This window comes from Epinephelus moara, chromosome 11, assembly GCF_006386435.1.
Source record: "Epinephelus moara isolate mb chromosome 11, YSFRI_EMoa_1.0, whole genome shotgun sequence".
Taxonomy (NCBI): domain Eukaryota; kingdom Metazoa; phylum Chordata; class Actinopteri; order Perciformes; family Serranidae; genus Epinephelus; species Epinephelus moara.
In genome coordinates this window covers 30,794,252-30,811,867 of record NC_065516.1, presented here as the reverse complement: position 1 = coordinate 30,811,867, position 17,616 = coordinate 30,794,252, and the positions used below count along the sequence as shown (strand labels likewise).

Genomic DNA, 17,616 nt, shown 5'->3' with positions numbered 1-17,616 from the left:
AGGAATTATGCACATCCCAGTTAAAGCACTGATAGAGTGAGTTATGGCTGTGGTGGTGTTTCCTGAGAAGTCTGCCAAAAAGATGATTTAGGTAGATCACACGTCTGGGGTCTGAGGGCTCCTCGGACACTGTTTAAACACAGGTCTTTATTCTGAGGACAGAGGAATGTGAAGGGTGCAGAGTGAAAAACCCATCACCTAACAGTGACATTTCCAACATGGCAACCACCACAGCAAACTTAATGACAGCCAATTACTAAAAAATACTTATCCCTGGCTCTTGGAGTTACAGATGTTCCAGCTTGGAGCTGCATTAAAACCAAAATATTCACTTGTGTTTGCTTAAAAAAGAATTTTATTTAGTTTAATACACAGGGCGGTTTGTAGTGAAATATGTTTACATTCAGCTTTACAATTCATACAGGAATTCTCCCACCAAATTCCTAAAATACACACAATTTACAAGGTTTCAACATATTTCTGAAGACAAAAAAAAGACAGCTATACCAGTTAAATAGTTAAAACTAAAAGCCTACTTCCTTTTTGTTTTGTTATACCATTAAATTCAAATGGTACGCAACCTTTTATATTTAAGCTAAATATAAGTTAAAGTGTTTATAGTAAACAGCCTCTGGAGGCCGTTCACTGGACAAACAAATACAAATAAATGGCACGCAGAGTTTCCCATGCAATTAAAAACAGATTACAAAAACAACTTGTGATAAGACATGCTTGCATCCATGTCATTTTCACCGTCCCTGTTAGAAGATCAATCTCTCAGAACTACATTTCCCAGAATTTCCCGGAGCACACACCAGCACTCGAATACGACAAACATGGTCAGAGGTCAGGGGTCAGGGGTACAGTACATTTATAACTGCGCCTCGGATACAAATACAGAGATAGGAGTACTGTGAAATCCATTAGCAGTGTGGAGCACACAGCTTTTGCTTTGATTTTCCAAATTCAGTGGAAACACCCTTATGACTCACTGCCCCGTCTAATATTGAACACTTTTCCTTTGTCTCTGTCCAGTCAAAGGGATCTATATGAAAAACCATAGTAGTGTTATTACTGATATTATCTGTCTGAGTGAGGGAGTGCCAGTAGGTCGCACTCCATTAAAGCAACTCGTTACAACAAAAGGCGTGCAATTTTAAGAGGTTCCCTCTTCTTCGGCACCCAGTGGAAAGCTCGCTGGTGCCAATCTCTTTGATTTATGCGCTCTTCAAAAAAACACCAAAAGTTTGAAGTCCAAGTCAATAAAAGTAGTAAAACGTCATTCCAGACGGTTGGTAACTCTATTATATTCTGAAGAAATGAGGCAGTTGTGTGGACAACAGAGACACATGATCCAAGCTTCAGACGGAGAGTGGTGAGATGGGATACAAGATGGCTTGGCTTGATAAGCTTCTCCATAAGCAGCATAATGTTCAGAGAGTCTGCGGGCAGGATCGGGACCAAGCACGGGACAACGCAGGGGAAAGACAAACACTGGAGAAAAAGTCGGCCCTGCATTGATACAGATGTGCTCACTAAGGCAAGGTGCTCCGAGGACAATAAGCATGCTGGAGACGAGAGGGAACCCTTGGTCAAAACTTTCCGTTCTCATTATCATACCTGAGACATTTAGCCACATGCCTGACAAACTTTGGTTTACACTTTTGGACTCGTTTCGCTGCACTGCTTTGAGTAAATCACACGTATGAAATGAGAATGGTTAATATTTGGACCAAGGACCCCAAACTGCAGAAAACTTTAAACTCGAAACAAAACAGAGGAGAGGAAAACTCACTCAAATTCCATTAAGAGGAAGGCTGAGCTGCGTTTGCATTTTAGCGCAGCATTGTTATTAGAAAGTGTGCAAAAAGTTGTGTCTGTGTGAACACAGGTAGTGTATGTGTGTGTGTGTGTGTGTGTGTGTGTGTGTGTGGACTCTCAACCCTTACAGCTCAGCGGAGGGGAGACAGTTGGACCTCGCCTTCATGTCTGAGGAGGGAGCTCAGCTCAGGACAGCACACAGGTGGAGGGGGGGCGGGCTGTTCCATCAAGTATGTTTGTGTGTATGCTTGTGTGGCACTGTGTGGTACTCACATGTATGTTTGAACACTTGTGTGTGTGTGTGTGAATGTATTTGTGTACGCGTGCGTCGTCTAGACCAGGGAGCAGTAGCCGCCGCAGCTTCCGCCTCCCGCGTCTTCGTCGGTGAGCTGGACTCCTCGGCCGTGGTTCTCGCTCTGCCATAAGCCGGGCGTCTGGATGATCTTCTCCACCAGCTCCTCAAACGCACACTGAACACCGTCCCTGGTTTTAGCGCTCGCCTCTGGAAGGACAGAGTGAGGAGGGGAAAATAAAGGAGGAGAAAAAAGAGGAGTGAAGGGACAAAAACAAACACAGAGGAGAGGAGAGGAAAAACAAGAGAGGAGAAAAATGAAGTGGATTAAAAGAGAAGGAGGAAAAGAAGATGAGATACAGATACAACAACTGGTAATGTCTGCATCTTGATGTCATCATGTGCCAGAGTGAAAGGGCGAGTGGTGGAAAATGTCTCCACAATAACTGTCAGTCCCCGGACGCTAATAGTGAACCTTAGGAGGTCATTAGGGGATATCGTCCACACCGGCTACACAACATGATGAAACCCAGAAACATTATGAAACAGTAATAATCATAGGATAAAGAAATCAGTGACATTAAAAAAGCCAAATTGGAATTAACATACTGGGAAAGATTAGAGTGAATTCTTTCCATTTCAACAAACATTTTTAAAATAATTCTTCAGCACTCGATGACAGTAAAAACTAGCACAAGTCACTTTGACTTTTTCCAGTAGTCCTTTACTGACAAATGTGAAAAACAAAAGCACGGGGAAAACAACAGAGTGCGTGGAAGATGATATATGACGCCTGTTTTATTAATAGAACTATGCGAGCATTCCTCAGCAAGCATGATAGTTATTTCAAAAGCTGTTTCCCCCCGTGTAGTAGTCTGCTGTAACTCATGCCCAGCAGGTCTTTGCGGAGAAGGGAATCCTCCTGACTTACCTATAAAAAGCATGGAATGTTTTCTTGCAAACTTCAGCCCTTCAGCCCTGTCTAGCTCGTGGTTTTCCTAAAACAAAAGAGAGGTAATGGCTTATTTGAGGTCTGCCGGGGCGGAGCTGTCAGCTACTGTGGTCGTCACGGGGCAGAGAGGAAAAGTGATTTTCGCAGACAAAGAACAGGACACAATAAATTCATAATGCTCTACTTAGTGGGCATTTTTATCCCCACTGACTGATTCTGGTATCCTGGTGAAGGAGCCGCTGCCAAAAATATGAAAGTGGGTCTGCCACGGTCGTTTAGTTCTGTAATTTGTCAACTGGTTGTAAGCTGAGTTTTATTCTTAAAGATACTTATTTTTGGCGATTTATTTTCCTCTTCGGTGAAAATGTGTTTGTGCAGAGTTACTGTATATTCCTGTTTTATCTATAGATCTGTAACATCAGACAGAAAGTGCATAATAAGACCATTAAAAATAACAAATTAAACAATTAAAAAAATCATAATGTGCTGCTCCTTTTTAAATCAAACAGCCTCGTAAACCTGAGTGAGAACACACTTAATACATCACCACAAACACTCACCTTATCGATTTTATTCCCCACGAGCATTTTCACCAGGTCGTTCCTAGTGCAGTACGTCTCGAGCTCGTTGAGCCAGTTGTCGAGCTTGGCAAAGGTTTCCCGTCGTGTGACATCGTACACTGTGCAAAGCCAAATGAAGGAGACATGCTCAGGATGAAGACAAACACATACACACATCGTACTCCAAGATAAGTTGACTACACATTTGGTTCTGAGTAAGACTACAGGAAAGGCTTCGGGAATTTTCCATCTCTGAATCAATGATGGTACAAAAGGTTAATTTTGCAGCATGGGAATAATTAAATCAGTGTAATCATGGCACTGTTTTGCATTAATAACAGTTTATGTACACATACAAGACAATTAAAACAGTGTTTTCAAGAGTGATTAAGTCCAACAGAACATATTTGATTAGTTATTTAAATAAAAACAGACCTGATAACACTTCTAATAATTCTGAGGTATTTAAAAAGGTACAACAAATTAAGACAAAATAAATAACTAAAATAAAGTGTTATCCAACTAAAAACACATGGCTGATAAAACCAAAGGGCTTGAAGGCTTCTGATAGTGTCACGCTGGGAGCTCTCATAATCCCAGTGCTATAGCACGGCGCCTTGTGTTTCTATATATCATTAGAGTGGTCAAAAACCATAAGCTGCAGAGGAAGTCTGTTTTAAAGGTTTAACTTAGTTCCTCTGTGTGTGTGTGTGTGTGTGTGTGTGTGTGTGTGTGTGTGTGTATACATGCTGTACATGCATGTCCATATGAGTCTGACTTAAGGGTATAAACTAACTACCAGAGAAAGAGAGGCAAGAAGAGTGTGTGCGTGTGTGTGTGGGTCACAGGATGAAAAGCCATCACTCTCTTTACAACCAGGGGCCTGACTCTGAAGTGAAGAAGGGCACACACACACACTGAGACACACACACACACACACACACACACACACACACACACACACAGGTGCTTGAGCCATGATAGCGTCAACAGCTTGGCTTACCCAGGATGACTCCCTGAGCACCGCGGTAGTAACTAGGCGTCAGGGTTCGGAAGCGCTCCTGTCCTGCAGTGTCCTGCAAAACACAAGCGGCTCAGCACTACTGGACACACTCGCAGGGAAAACTGGAGGCTCAGACAGAAGGAAAACCGGGGCAGACGGACATAAACAACAAGTCTGACTCCTCTGTGTCCCTCAACCAGCATGTAGGAAGAAATCTGTGTTACGTAAGCGCCATCTTGTGGCCACTTGAGAACAGGCAGAGGGAGCCGTGGAGGAGTTTGATAGTTTATCTCTGCACTGACAGACGGAGAGGAGCCACATTTTTGTTTCATGAGTGTTACTCAGAGGCCAAGTGAAATGATGAATACAATTTCCCAGTTTCAATCATGTGTGTCTGTGTTAACTGATCATTTATCTCATGGTATTTGCCAAATATATATTTTTTTAAAAGTCAGTATCACTTTTCACTTCCTGTAGAACAGTTTTAAATGTTCAGTGACACATCCAGCACCCGAGTCTTTACAAAAGTTCACCTTATCATATGTGACTTTGGGCGACTAGCGAGCAACACAGGTTGTAGCAGCTTACAGAGCAAAATAAAGAGAGATTGGAAGAGATGTGTGTCTGGATATAAGTGGGTTAAACCTTTGTTTTCATAACCAAAACAATGTGGCAGTCCTCATCCTCCTCCTGATCTAACTGTGAGGAAGGTGTGTGTGAAGCCAACAGTTCATTACAGCTGCTGAACTATAAGCTCGCCTACTTTTTATCGGTCCAATCAAATGCAAAAGATTTTAATTAATCCCTCTTGCAACTGTAAACTGCTCAAATGATACATTTCCCTCAGAAATATGTCACAGTATCAATGCTAAAGACGCTCTAACTTCCATTTCACTGGGACGTAACAAGAGTGAACAAACAGTGAACAGTGTTTGACACTTACCCATATCGCCAGCTTTGCCTTGTTCCCGTCCACGGTGATGGTCTTCACTTTGAAGTCGACACCTAGCCAATGAAATGCAAGTCAATCACACATGCTGTCATGTAAGGGAGGGCGATATGGCCCTAAAATAACATCATAATATTTCAGGGTATTTTTGCGATAACGATATTCTTGACGATGTGACAAATATATTAAAAAACATATATTTTATTATTGATTTAAGAAAACAGTATTGCAACAAAATAAGTCACACAGTTTTACAGTTTGCTTTCAAATATGATCTCTCATTTCTTTAGTTTACAGTTTGCTTTCAAATATGATCTCTCATTTCTTTAGTTTGTGAACAACAACAGTAACTCAGAGTGAGATTCAGATCCTGTCACAATATTAATAGTTCAACTAAATAAAATCTACCACAAATGACACATTTAAACAGCTCCCAAATACAAAAAATGTCCCCTGGGATCTATATATATATAAATCAACAGGGGATCTCCTTCTTTTAGTAAAATCCTAAATGATTGTTTTTTTCCACCTGGACCTTTATGCTCTGCCATTTCTCCTCTAATCATCACGCTGTAACCTGTGACAGGCTGTTATGATAACACAACTATCACACACTCACATATATGGAGTTTTTTGTCGGGCAGGGAGCGTCACATAGGTTTACATTACCAAAGGTTTATGACAAAACAACACCGACTCGTGTGTGCACACGGCGAGAGAGGAGAGGGAGAGACGCTGTGCTGCTGCCAGAGGAGCCGCTGAATGAGTTCCCTCTGAGAAGTCCGCGGCTGCTCATAAAACATTCAGGACACCACAGTTTATTCCACACTACTGAAGCTGCTCCTGTTTTTGGCAACATCCGGAGTCTGTAATAATTTCACTTTCAGCCATGCTTGCTGTTGCCGTGGGTAACAGTATGACATCAATATGTTAACAAGTCGAAAGATCGCGAGTATCACGATATGAATTTTTCATATTTTTAAAAATATACCGGTATTATCATGAACAAGATGATATGACACACCCCTACTGTCATGATGACCTCATCTTCCGTCAGCTGATATGAACTTCTGCTAACCTCCGCTTTTCACACTGACATTATGCCCATCGTATGTCCTGTGTACGTACAGTATATCCACCACACTGGGACAGTGTGTGGTTTAATATCCCAAACTGAAACAAATAAAGGTCTGCATTAAACAATAAAAATCCACCACCTATGCATTGGTTTTGAGAACCATTATTCACCCCTAAAGTTTCAACCAGGTCCAAAAGAACCAGACATTTACATGAACGCAACGATGTTGTCCCCCTCCCCCCGCAACAAGTAAATCTCCTCTTGCCTTTGTGCAGTGTCTCAGCGAGCGGAGCGTACAGTGTCTGGATGACATATCCACTGACAGATTTACCAGGGAAATGTACACTTGTGTTGGGCTTGTTTTTACATCTGGGGCTAGGGAGGGGAATTCAGTCCTGAGCCAGAACAGAGGAGGAGAAAAGGGACATTAAGACAGGCCGAGGATATACGACGTACAGTGTGGGTGCCACACACACAAATATACAGTCTGTTCACACAGTCAATCACAACAGCTAGCTCTTCCTCCAGTCCAGCAGGGTTGCTCAGATACCGCTGCCAGATGCATGTGGAGATGAGTTTACGCTAAACATTTCCCTGAACCTGGACGAGTCTCTCCTGCTTTCGTCCAGCACAAAGTCAGACGGGCCTTTTCCAGAGAACATACAGTAACGCATCTGTTTGTGATATCACAACACAACAAGATGCCACTACAGCTGGAGTCAACTGAGCTGATCTGACCTGAGAACAGCCCTTTGTTGTATGATATAACACTGAGAGCATCACAATACATGCAGCTGTCAGCAGGCGATAAGCTTATGAATGAGAGTGACGTGACAGACGGCGTGCTAACCTGTCTGCCGAGAATCTGTAACCTCATTAAAAGCAAAAGATGATGTAAGTGTTGCTGTGATTCACTCCCGCCTATTTAATACCATTAATACACTGTGTGCTAATGTGACAATGTTCTGAGAAACCTATTATCACTGGAAGAAATACCTCAGCTGAACTGCTTTAGGTGGCAGGGATGAAAATACTGTAGATTAATTGAGATCAAGTGACGCCAGATTAAATGTGATTTCTGTCTGAATGAGGGAACTCGAGTCAATGAAGGAGGCTTAACTCCAATAAAGACATCTGTTTGGCAAAGAGTCGCAGCTGGCCAAGTCAAACAGCAGAGATCCATGCCTTAACCTTGGAAAAAAAAACATTTAACTGTTTCAACCTCTCCTGGAATCTGTGTTTGAGTCGGTTTAACAAAGACGGCATTGTGAGCTACAAGCGCTTCACGAAAATCACAATAGTTATGGTGCAAAATAAATCTTGACATGTTGAATGCTTTAATAAACATAAACCTCAAGGCCACCAGAAAATGTAGCAGGCGTGTCCTCGGTTTATCAAATGATTTATACCGTTTAAAAAGATGATATCATTCGCAGATCCACCAGAATTTTGTAAAAACATCCACTTCGGAAAAAAAAACGTACCACTAAGTTCACAATTTCACTGGATAAGATGGATCGTCTGGTCTTCTGCAGGAGTTTTTTTCCAAACTCCTCATTAAGTTTGAAATAAATCAAAGAGCTTCGTGGCTGTGCGGGTGTGTGGTATCGTGGTAGCTTTTACTTACAGCTCGCCAAGTGCTCATACCTTCTTACAGCAGATCTAACAGGCCAAATTTCTGTGCTGTGACCTCAGCTTCACTTTGATTCCAGTATGAGAAAAAAATCTTTGACTTTCAATTTCTGATTTAAATTATTTGCAATAAATACTGGGTGTGTAACTGACTCAAGAAGCGAGTGTGGTGATTGAGCTAATTCTAGTCCTGGAGCAGATTACAAGGGTTCTGTCATTTTGTGGATTGTTGTGCAGTACGGGATCTGCCAGCAGCTTCACCCGAGCCTACAGATGACCAAGAGGCAGACTGGAGAACAGTTTGTCTATTTTACTGAATGTGGTAGCCTTTGTTGTCGACGGTAAGGCTGAACCATTAACTGAATTCAAATCTGCTAAACAAACGAACCCACCAGAGGATCAGAAACACCTGCTCCTGTGGGCTTTACATGCACACTGTAGACTGTAAAAATAATGGTAGTAGCTACCATGACATCACACATTGGTTTGAGAACTCACATTCTTGTTTTTTGGAGCCAGAAGTGACCATATTTGGGCGAAAGGTGGATCTGACTGAGAAGCCGAGGACACTATCAGCAGACAGCCTGTCACTCAAAGCGGCCCGCCCTTAATTCTGCGTAACTTGGAGCCTTTATAAAATGCAAACGGGTGAGTTATACAAATATTCATCCCCCTTATAATCGTCATGAATGCTGAAATTAGCTTTAAAGACCAAAACCATATTTGTACCAGGCTGTAAACTAGGGCTGCCACTAACGATTATTTTCATTGTCGACTAATCTGTCGATTATTTCTTCGATTAGTCGACTAATCATTTTATCGAAAAATGTGTTAAAATGTCGAAAAATGTGGGTCTGTCTCTCCCAAACCCCAAAATTACGTCATCTAATGTCTTGTTTCATACTCACGCCAAAGGGTTTTCGTTCACTGTCACGGGAGAGTGTGTAAAGCTGCCAATACAATACTACTAAAATAGTCACCCATTATTTTAATAGTCGATTAGTCATCGATTAGTCGACTAATCGTGGCAGCCCTACTGTAAACACATTCACTTCTGATGTATATTTGGGTATTTTACCATGGGCATCTATGGTATTGACTAGCTTCCTGAGCCAACCTTTAGTGGCCTTTCGAAAAACTTCAGTTTTTGGCACTTGGCCTCACTTATCAGCTCTTAAAGAACTGAAAAACTTGGTGCAAATAAACCGCCTTACACTCCATGTGACATATGGGAATGAGTGTAGATGAAGAAATGCCACATCACAAGGTTTAATGCTAGTATGGTGTGAAAATGGCCAAGCCCGGGTTTAAGTGCAGTCCACATGTTTATGTGTTACATTGTTGAAAGAGTAGGGTAATGTGTGCGTAGCGAGTGAGGGTGGATGCGCTCAAAGCAAACAGGTGTTGACGATCAGAAACAATAACAAGTTAGTGGTAAAGTTGTCAAGTGTTGTAAATGTGCAGTGTAGGTTTCAGTTTGTCCAATGAATGCTGCGGCTCATCAAGACTCAAGGTCAGGCTTACACAAAAACAATCCACTGAAAACGAAATTGTTTCTCATTTTTGTTTTGACGACAACGTTTTGATAACAATCACCATGCACACGGATCCACGAAGATGACCAAAAACGCTGTAGTACACATGCCAGGCCAGTAGTTGGCAGTGTGACTCTGTAATGAAACAACATGCGCCTGTGCACATGTGCCTCCTTCTACAGAGCAGTGATGTATAAACAAACAAAATGGCAACCTCATGCACGTTTGTCAGGACAGACGATAATCTTGATAGATTCAACAGGGTGAGCAGCACAAACAGAGCTCAAGAGTCCGCCATTGTTGTTGTGATGGTCGAGTTTCTCGCGCATGCCTGGTGACTGGAACCGTAATGAGCATGAGCGAAAAGTCTCAGTTTTCAGAGGAACTGCATATTGCAAGTTTATATGACATTTTTTCCCAAAAATTGCACTCTGGAACCCATTTTAAAAACATTGGCACCCAAAATGCCGCTGTCGTGTAAACGATCAGCCAAAACACAACTAAAGTTTACCGTTTTCGGTTGAAATCGCTGGCGCATAAACAGGACCTAGAGGTGTTTTCACACTTGGTCCTTTCCAGCCCTCTAAACAGACTCCGAGTGGAGACTCTCCTTTTTTACGCATATGTAAACACTCCAAGAGAACTCAGACCCCTCTGAAGCAAACTGTACTCAATGGTCTGAACCTGAAAGTGAGGTTCACTTCACATTTGCAGTGCGGTTTACTTAATTTGTGCCTTGTGAACACAAAGTGCTCCAGGTTCACTTTGCTCTCTGTCATGTATTTAGCCCTCTAGATCACATGCTGTTGCACTGGGACGCTTGAAAAAACAGACAAAACCAAGTCGGCCTGAACGCTTGCGAGGACGCAAGATGAGGAGTAGTTTGGTCCACGGAAGATACTGCATGAGAGGCAGTCTCAGCCTACAGCACAGAAACACTAAGGTTTCCTCAAAGTTCATCTAAAGTGAGGGGCTTCATAACCGCACTGCAGTGCCACTTCAAATTTTAAAAAATAAACCACGTCAATACATATATAGGCTATAGTGTGAACAGAAAGAGAACTGAGTCCCTTTTCTGTTGGTGCACTTTAAGAGGACTGAGTTTGGTTTGTGTTCTGCTTCCCAACTGCTGGCTAAAGTGCAGGAGGGTCAGGCCAGAAGTGAGCATCAGCGTCCTGACCACAGTCTGGAGGCTGAGGCAGCAACAGTAAACAACATGTTTACAACAAGGATTCGAGTTATGTAAATATTTTCGAGTAGCACAGCTGTTGTCAGTGTGCACTTTAGTTTGTGTGATTTAACACAAAACTGTTACTGACAGGAGATCAGTCAGATTCATGTTTATAATTCAATAACAATATCAGTAATTCAGATAAGGAGGAAGATTAGAAACCAGTTGTAATATCGGTCTAACAAAGACAATCACTATTAGATTATTTTCCCTTATCGTTCGGCCTGGTGGTCATTTACAGTTCTTAAAAAACTCCAGACAGTTTACTGGCCAGCACAAATATTCTGACAGACCTAACGAGCTCTCTCTGCCAATTAATGGCACTGGCATTTAGTGTGCAGACAGACTGCTGTAATATTAACAGAGCTCCAGGGATATTCTGACCTATTATTGTTTACTAAATTTACAAGGTACTATGTTAAATATACTTTTAAATTAAAATACACTCCTTTGACACTTTATTAGATACACCTATACAATATAATGTAACCCAGTACAACACCTCGGCCACATATTCTCCCCTTATGAAGCAGTTTTTGTTGAGACTTTCAGAGAGGTGTTACTTTAACCGTGTGTTATTACTGTAATTATTGGTGGTGTTGTGCTGGCCTGCATTATACTGAAATGTCTTTCTCATGATCTTCGCCCCTGGTGTTTGTAAATGGGGTGAGCTAAACATTAGAAACACCTCTCAGTATGATGCAGCCGAGTTCATAACCACTGCAAACTTTAATAATAACATACAGTGTCAATCAAAACTGAACATTAATATCTTTTTAAAGGTGAAATTTATGGCTGAGCTGTTACATCAGAGCTTTACCTGAGGTGTACTAAATAAATAAATAAAATCATGGGGGAAAAAAAACATGCACTCACTGTATGTTAATATGTATTTTTACCTATCAGATGCACTTACAACAGTCCTTACCATGTACACACTTTGTCCATTCTTATATACAATATATAATCTATGAGTTGATAAGTTTACAACCACACTACCCATTTGCCAGTGTCCTTCATGAGTAAGCAAAATGCGTTACTCATAATTATTTCAGTGTAAATTATAAATTCTGTTTGTTCTTAACTGCTTTCTGCTCACACAGAAAGTGTTTCAGCAGCTGGAGGCGGCTTTTTGTAATTGTTTTTTATAACAATGAAGCTTTTTGCTTGCAGTTTTTGCATTCCGACGCGCCTCACGTTTCTGTGCTCTAGGCACCTAACATTTTTGCTGGAGTGCTCCGAACTCCTCGAGTTGAAAGAACTTCAACTCAAAGCCAAGAAGCGCCCCACATCATCTCTTTTTTCTTCATCTTTTTTTCCCCATTGTCCAAATGGATGATTTGAGAGGCCGGCCTTTTGTGGTGGTCACGACAACAAGTTTACAGTTGGTAAACAATGGAGGAGAAACTGGTGGTAGCAGTTGCTGGATACCCAGAGCTATACGATCCGACGATAGACAGCAGGTTGTCAAAGTGCCCCCGAGTCATCCTAAAATATGTCTGGAAACGTCCATCATGGAGGAGAAGCTCCATGATGACCAACTGGTGGTACTCAGAAGGCAGGCATCCCGTTGGATGATATCTGAAACACTCAGCAACTCACACAAAAACTAATTAATAAGAAGAGGAAAAATATCTATTTTTGATTTCAGGATAAACTGTCCCTTTAAAAGTTTGTGGCTCACGGGGCGTCGGTGGCTTAGTGGGTAGAGCAGGCGCCCCATGTACAAGGCCGTTGCCGCAGTGGCCTGGGTTCGAGTCCAGCCTGTGGCCCTTTGCTGCATGTCATCCCCCTCTCTCTCCCCCTTTCAAAACTGACCTGTCCTGTCCATTAAAGGCAAAATGCCCTAATAAATATCTTTACACACACACACAGACAAAAAAAGTTTGTGGCTCATACTGACTCCGCTGATGGCGGTCTTGCAGTTGCCACCGTCTGATGCACAAAACCTTACCTTCACTGTCTCATTACCTGACCTCATGTGTTACTCACCTATTGTTGCTGCTTGCTCCGGGTCAAATGTGTCATCTGTGAATCTCAGGAGGAGGCTGTTGAGAGGAAGAAGGAAACAATTACATTAAGACTCACTGTGAATCACTGCCAAACATATCAGAATGGCATTTTTCAGTAATTCTATTCCACACAGATTGAGCAGGCTTGTGATGTGGCATCAGATTCCCATTTGCTTAGTTCACATTACCTGTCTTGTGGCACCAGACTTATTGAATTCTGTATCTCTATCTCTTCATATTGATCACTTTGTCCTTCACTTGTATTACGTACACAAGATGATGTCACAGTTAGATTGCAGTCAGGAGGACAGGGTTCATTTCTTAACTATGACTAATCAAGTGCAAAGGTCTTAATCACAGCGCTGATGATGGGGATAAGCTCACTCCTCTCCCTTGACCCAGGCATAATTGTCTTATTATTCCTCATGGGCCATCAGGAGGGATGCTGGAGCAATGAGTGTTTGTTTGAGGTCCATGCAGCAGATGAGCTGCACTCCGAGACAGCCAAGTTCGAAATGTGCTCTGTGTAGGTCATTTGTTCAGGTAAAATGAAACTTGTGTATTCCCTGCCAGGCAGACATCTCCCCGATGATTTAAGAGCTTCTACGGATTGCAGGGAAACAAATTAAATATCTGTGCGCTGTTCAAAAATCAGTCAGTGTGCCTACTTGACAATAGCACAACTGGCCCAGGATAATTCAAGAGATGACATTTGAAACTAATCACAGCCTGAATTTGTTTATTGTATTAAGCAAAAGCCTATTTAATAATAATACAAAATTGCATTCTGGAAACAACGCCTTTGGCCTGGATGATGCACAGCGTAGAGCACAGCTCGCCACAAAATTCTTCTGTTTTCTGGAAATATAAGCAAACCTAGCTCAATGTTATGGTGTTGGCATGAACTGAGTCTCTTCTCTGTGTTCAGTCAATGCAGAGCTGCCATCACAGTAAGCAAACTCGCAGCACTGCTGGAGAAAATGTGAAAGCAAATGTCTATCGTTTAACTAAAACAGGCGCACACCCAAGACTGAAATTACAGCTGTGTGGTGTAATCAAGAAATGATCTACATGGGATCAATAAAAAAAGTGAGTGTAGGAAGAAAGAAGTGACGAAACACTGTGGAAACATTGCTGCACACATTCTGGGATGTAAAGCACACGTATTAGGTCAAACATTTGAGATTGCTTACAACCTTCTGGGCTAACACAAGATGAAGGGTATTCTTAAATCCCTTTTTGATCATGATGAAGATCCTAGTTTTGTGATTACAACATAAAACTCCCTACACCCTTTGTGGTTCATGTTACGCTTTATTACTTTGAGAACCAGAGGCTTGGTCATCAGTGCAAAAGATGAAAGATGATTTTTTTTTGTTATTTGGCCAGACAGTTCACTTGTCAGAAGGCTTACAATAAAGCTCTGGGCAGCTCATTACCCATGTACCGTGCTACGACCATGGAAGGCACGCTGTACTCGATACCATCGTTTGCAATGTGATGGTTGATGGCTCAGGCTGGCTATCAGGATTCTTTCACGCAGTCTGGACCACAGTCTCGGAGACCAGCGGACCTGACCAGGCGCTCTGTTGGCATGCTGCATGATGTAAACTGCCAGAGCGAAGTTGGTAAAAACATTATGCTCTGCTTTGGATATTAGGCTGATTTGTGGTTGCTAACAAGGACCACTGAATACCACATAATGGCAAAGGCAACTGTGTGGTGAGAGCTGTACAGGCTTTAAGTCTCTCTGGAGAGGCCAAGCTTGCTCAACCATGACCCTTTACATTAAGATATTTTATACAGACATGTGTTTAATTTATAATGATGTGTGAAGCACTTGATTTTGGAGGAACAAGACAGATACAGTAATTAACATTAAAAAAACTAGGGATAGTTCAGGCATGGCCAGTGCAGTTAACCACAATATAACAGATTGTTGCTGCTCCCCGTTAATTAAATCCTCTAACACACAGTTGGCTTATGTAAGTGTGTGTCCTGTGGCAGTAAAGCCATGAAGACGGTGATGAAAGGTGGTCTCGATTGCAACATCTCCAACCAACTGTGTCAAACATGAACAAAGATGATGTCACAGTTAAAGCTAATGTCAGCTAGCTCATGCTAGCCGGGCAGCCATTAAACCACAAGCCTTATTTTATTTAATAACGTCAGTGTGCGCTGTTTTCTTACATTGAAGAAGAGACAACAAAAGCCGAGTTGCCTCCGTGATAAAAAAAAAATCCCGCACCATCTTTAAAGCTCACACTATCTGGTTTGCTGCTAAGCTAACGCTAGCTAGCTAACGTTAGCATCGAGCCACGACATCAGTTTCTTGTAGATAACTACATCTTACCTGGACTTCCCAACACCGCTTTCTCCTATTATCAATATTTTCAGCGTCGTCAGTGTGTCGTCCTCCATTTTGTTTCAACGTTGAGCGGTGTTACTGTCGATAAAAGGCTAAAACAGCCGGTTTAAAACGACGCTCCTGAGTAACTTGCGCTCCTGTTTACAGCTCGCTACAGAGATAGTTTGACAGCGTCTTGGTGAGAAGCCTCACTCCAACCGTTTCCGGTATGACTTTTGGGCACTTCCGCTTTGTGTGAGAGCATCAGATGACCTTCTTATCTTTATGACTACATGACGAAGCAGATGCTGTTGTAACACATGGGAGTCATGTGTAATAAGATAAAAGATGTCGGCAAAGTTTTTTGTATAAAAATAACTAAAACGTGTATTTTAATTTGTAATAGGACAAACTTGGAATCAAATTCAATTCAATTAATTTCAATTCAATTAAGTTAATTGATTCTCATCGCTTCTTTTAATATACATTTTATTATTCCCATTAATTTTGGTTGTTTCTGTTCTAAACATTTTTCATAAATACTGTGAGTAAAATTCATATTTGTTTGTTTTTTAAAATATTGCTATTATTATTATTATACAGTTTGTCGATAATATTAAATACTTTATTTTAAAGAACCAGTGCTTGGCAGGCTGTTATGGTAAAATATGACATTGTTAATATCAAGAATTAACTATTAGACTTGTGAGTTGTAGACATCATTAATTAGAATTACAGCTAGTCAAAACTTGTTGATTAATAGCCTCATTTCGACTTGACATTTTAACACGTCATAATTAAATTATAGGTATCTGTCACTGAGTTTGAATGGAAGTCAGTAGTAAAAGTTCATTACTGTAATACTTAGATTAAAGGCCCAGTCCTTTTTACTAGCCTGGTGTGGCCGCACATTTTGACAAATAAAGGGCCTGTCTCAATTAGAGGCCTGGTCTTGTTTCCTAGCAGTTCATTTTTATATCAGTTCTTTGGATGTATAAACCTGGATCGTTGACCACACACTTGAGCTAACTGTTTCGATTGTTAGTTTGATTAGATTCTCCACAATTCAATCATTCAGTTAACTTAAATGAAACCCTGAGCATGGTAAACATGAGAGACGGAAAGAAAGTGGTAACTTACTACCTCTGAGGCAGTAAGATATGTGTCCATTCCTCGATAACCTGGTAAGTTATTCATATTCTGTTAGTCTGTAAGGGTCCACTGATCAAACAAATCAAAAGGGTGTTTCATAAAAATTAATCCAAGTTGCAAATATTAATATATCTCAACAGGTTAAAGAGGTGTTGTGTCAGTATGCCAGGTACTGTAGTCCCAAGGTGCCATAAAAACGAGTGTCCGAAGATCTTCTATAAAAATGCTAAAAGAACTGATTGGCAACCAGACCAGGCCTCCAACTGAGACAGGCCTTTATCTGTCAAAAACTGTAGCCACACCAGGCTAGTAGAAGGGACTGGGTTTTAACTGGGACTAGGCTTTTAATTGAAGTTTTACGGTAAGCTACATTGATCTACTATGACCATTTCCAGTAGTAAGAAATTAACTGTCTATGTTCTTAATTAGAACAACTACTAGTCAAAATTACATTACGGATATGTTGGCTTGGAATTCTTAGTTAAAACACAGTTGTTGATCTCTACAATCACCAATACCAATATTAACTCGAGGTTTGCCATACATTGTGCGTTCAAACATGATGGACTGATGTGTGTCCAGCTTGTCTCCATCTTTCTCACTGGTTTGACTCAAGATTTATTTGAGCTTCATTTTCAATTCAACACAGCTCAATACTCAGTCCTCCTCTGTATGAATCCTATCAATGAACCTTTAGTATGGGAAACACTTATGACCATCCACGAGTCAAACCATGGCAGGATACAGTGTGTAATGGATGTTACGCTTCATACTTGAGTTTTGTATGAAGTCATTGTCATTTTGAACTTGACTAACTGCTTCTCAGATTCAGCAGAAATTGAATTTAGAACATTGGCCTCTAGCCTTCAGATTTAATGTGTCATTACTCCTGTTTTGGTCCAGTATTTAAAAAATCCACACCTGAAATTAATTTTAAAGAATCAAAACACAAGGGATTATATCATAGTTACAGTTAGCCACAGAGAAAGACACGGACAGTTTTTGTACTTTATTTAATAAATAACTCAAACAGCATTGGGAGAGAACATGGT

General features: G+C 41.2%; 1 protein-coding gene across 1 annotated transcript; it reads right to left on the bottom strand.

Moving 5' to 3' along the window:
* Positions 1–332: 332 nt before the first annotated feature.
* Positions 333–15,635, bottom strand: rab18a (RAB18A, member RAS oncogene family). The gene is made up of 7 exons (XM_050057021.1): positions 15,419–15,635; positions 13,046–13,101; positions 5,572–5,633; positions 4,629–4,701; positions 3,626–3,744; positions 3,045–3,111; positions 333–2,323 (listed from the first exon to the last, which is right to left on the bottom strand). Exons 1-7 carry the CDS (start codon positions 15,484–15,486, stop codon positions 2,154–2,156), a joined length of 615 nt encoding a protein of 204 aa, XP_049912978.1. The 5' UTR covers positions 15,487–15,635; the 3' UTR covers positions 333–2,153.
* Positions 15,636–17,616: the final 1,981 nt, after the last annotated feature.

Excerpts from the sequence above, each read along its gene's own strand:
- rab18a (XM_050057021.1), bottom strand. The coding sequence starts at position 15,486 with ATGGAGGACGACACACTGACGACGCTGAAAATATTGATAATAGGAGAA. Across the intron at positions 13,102-15,418 it reads AGCGGTGTTGGGAAGTCCAG|CCTCCTCCTGAGATTCACAG; the intron begins GTAAGATGTAGT and ends TCCTCTCAACAG. Across the intron at positions 3,112-3,625 it reads TGGGGAATAAAATCGATAAG|GAAAACCACGAGCTAGACAG; the intron begins GTGAGTGTTTGT and ends CTTTTGTTTTAG.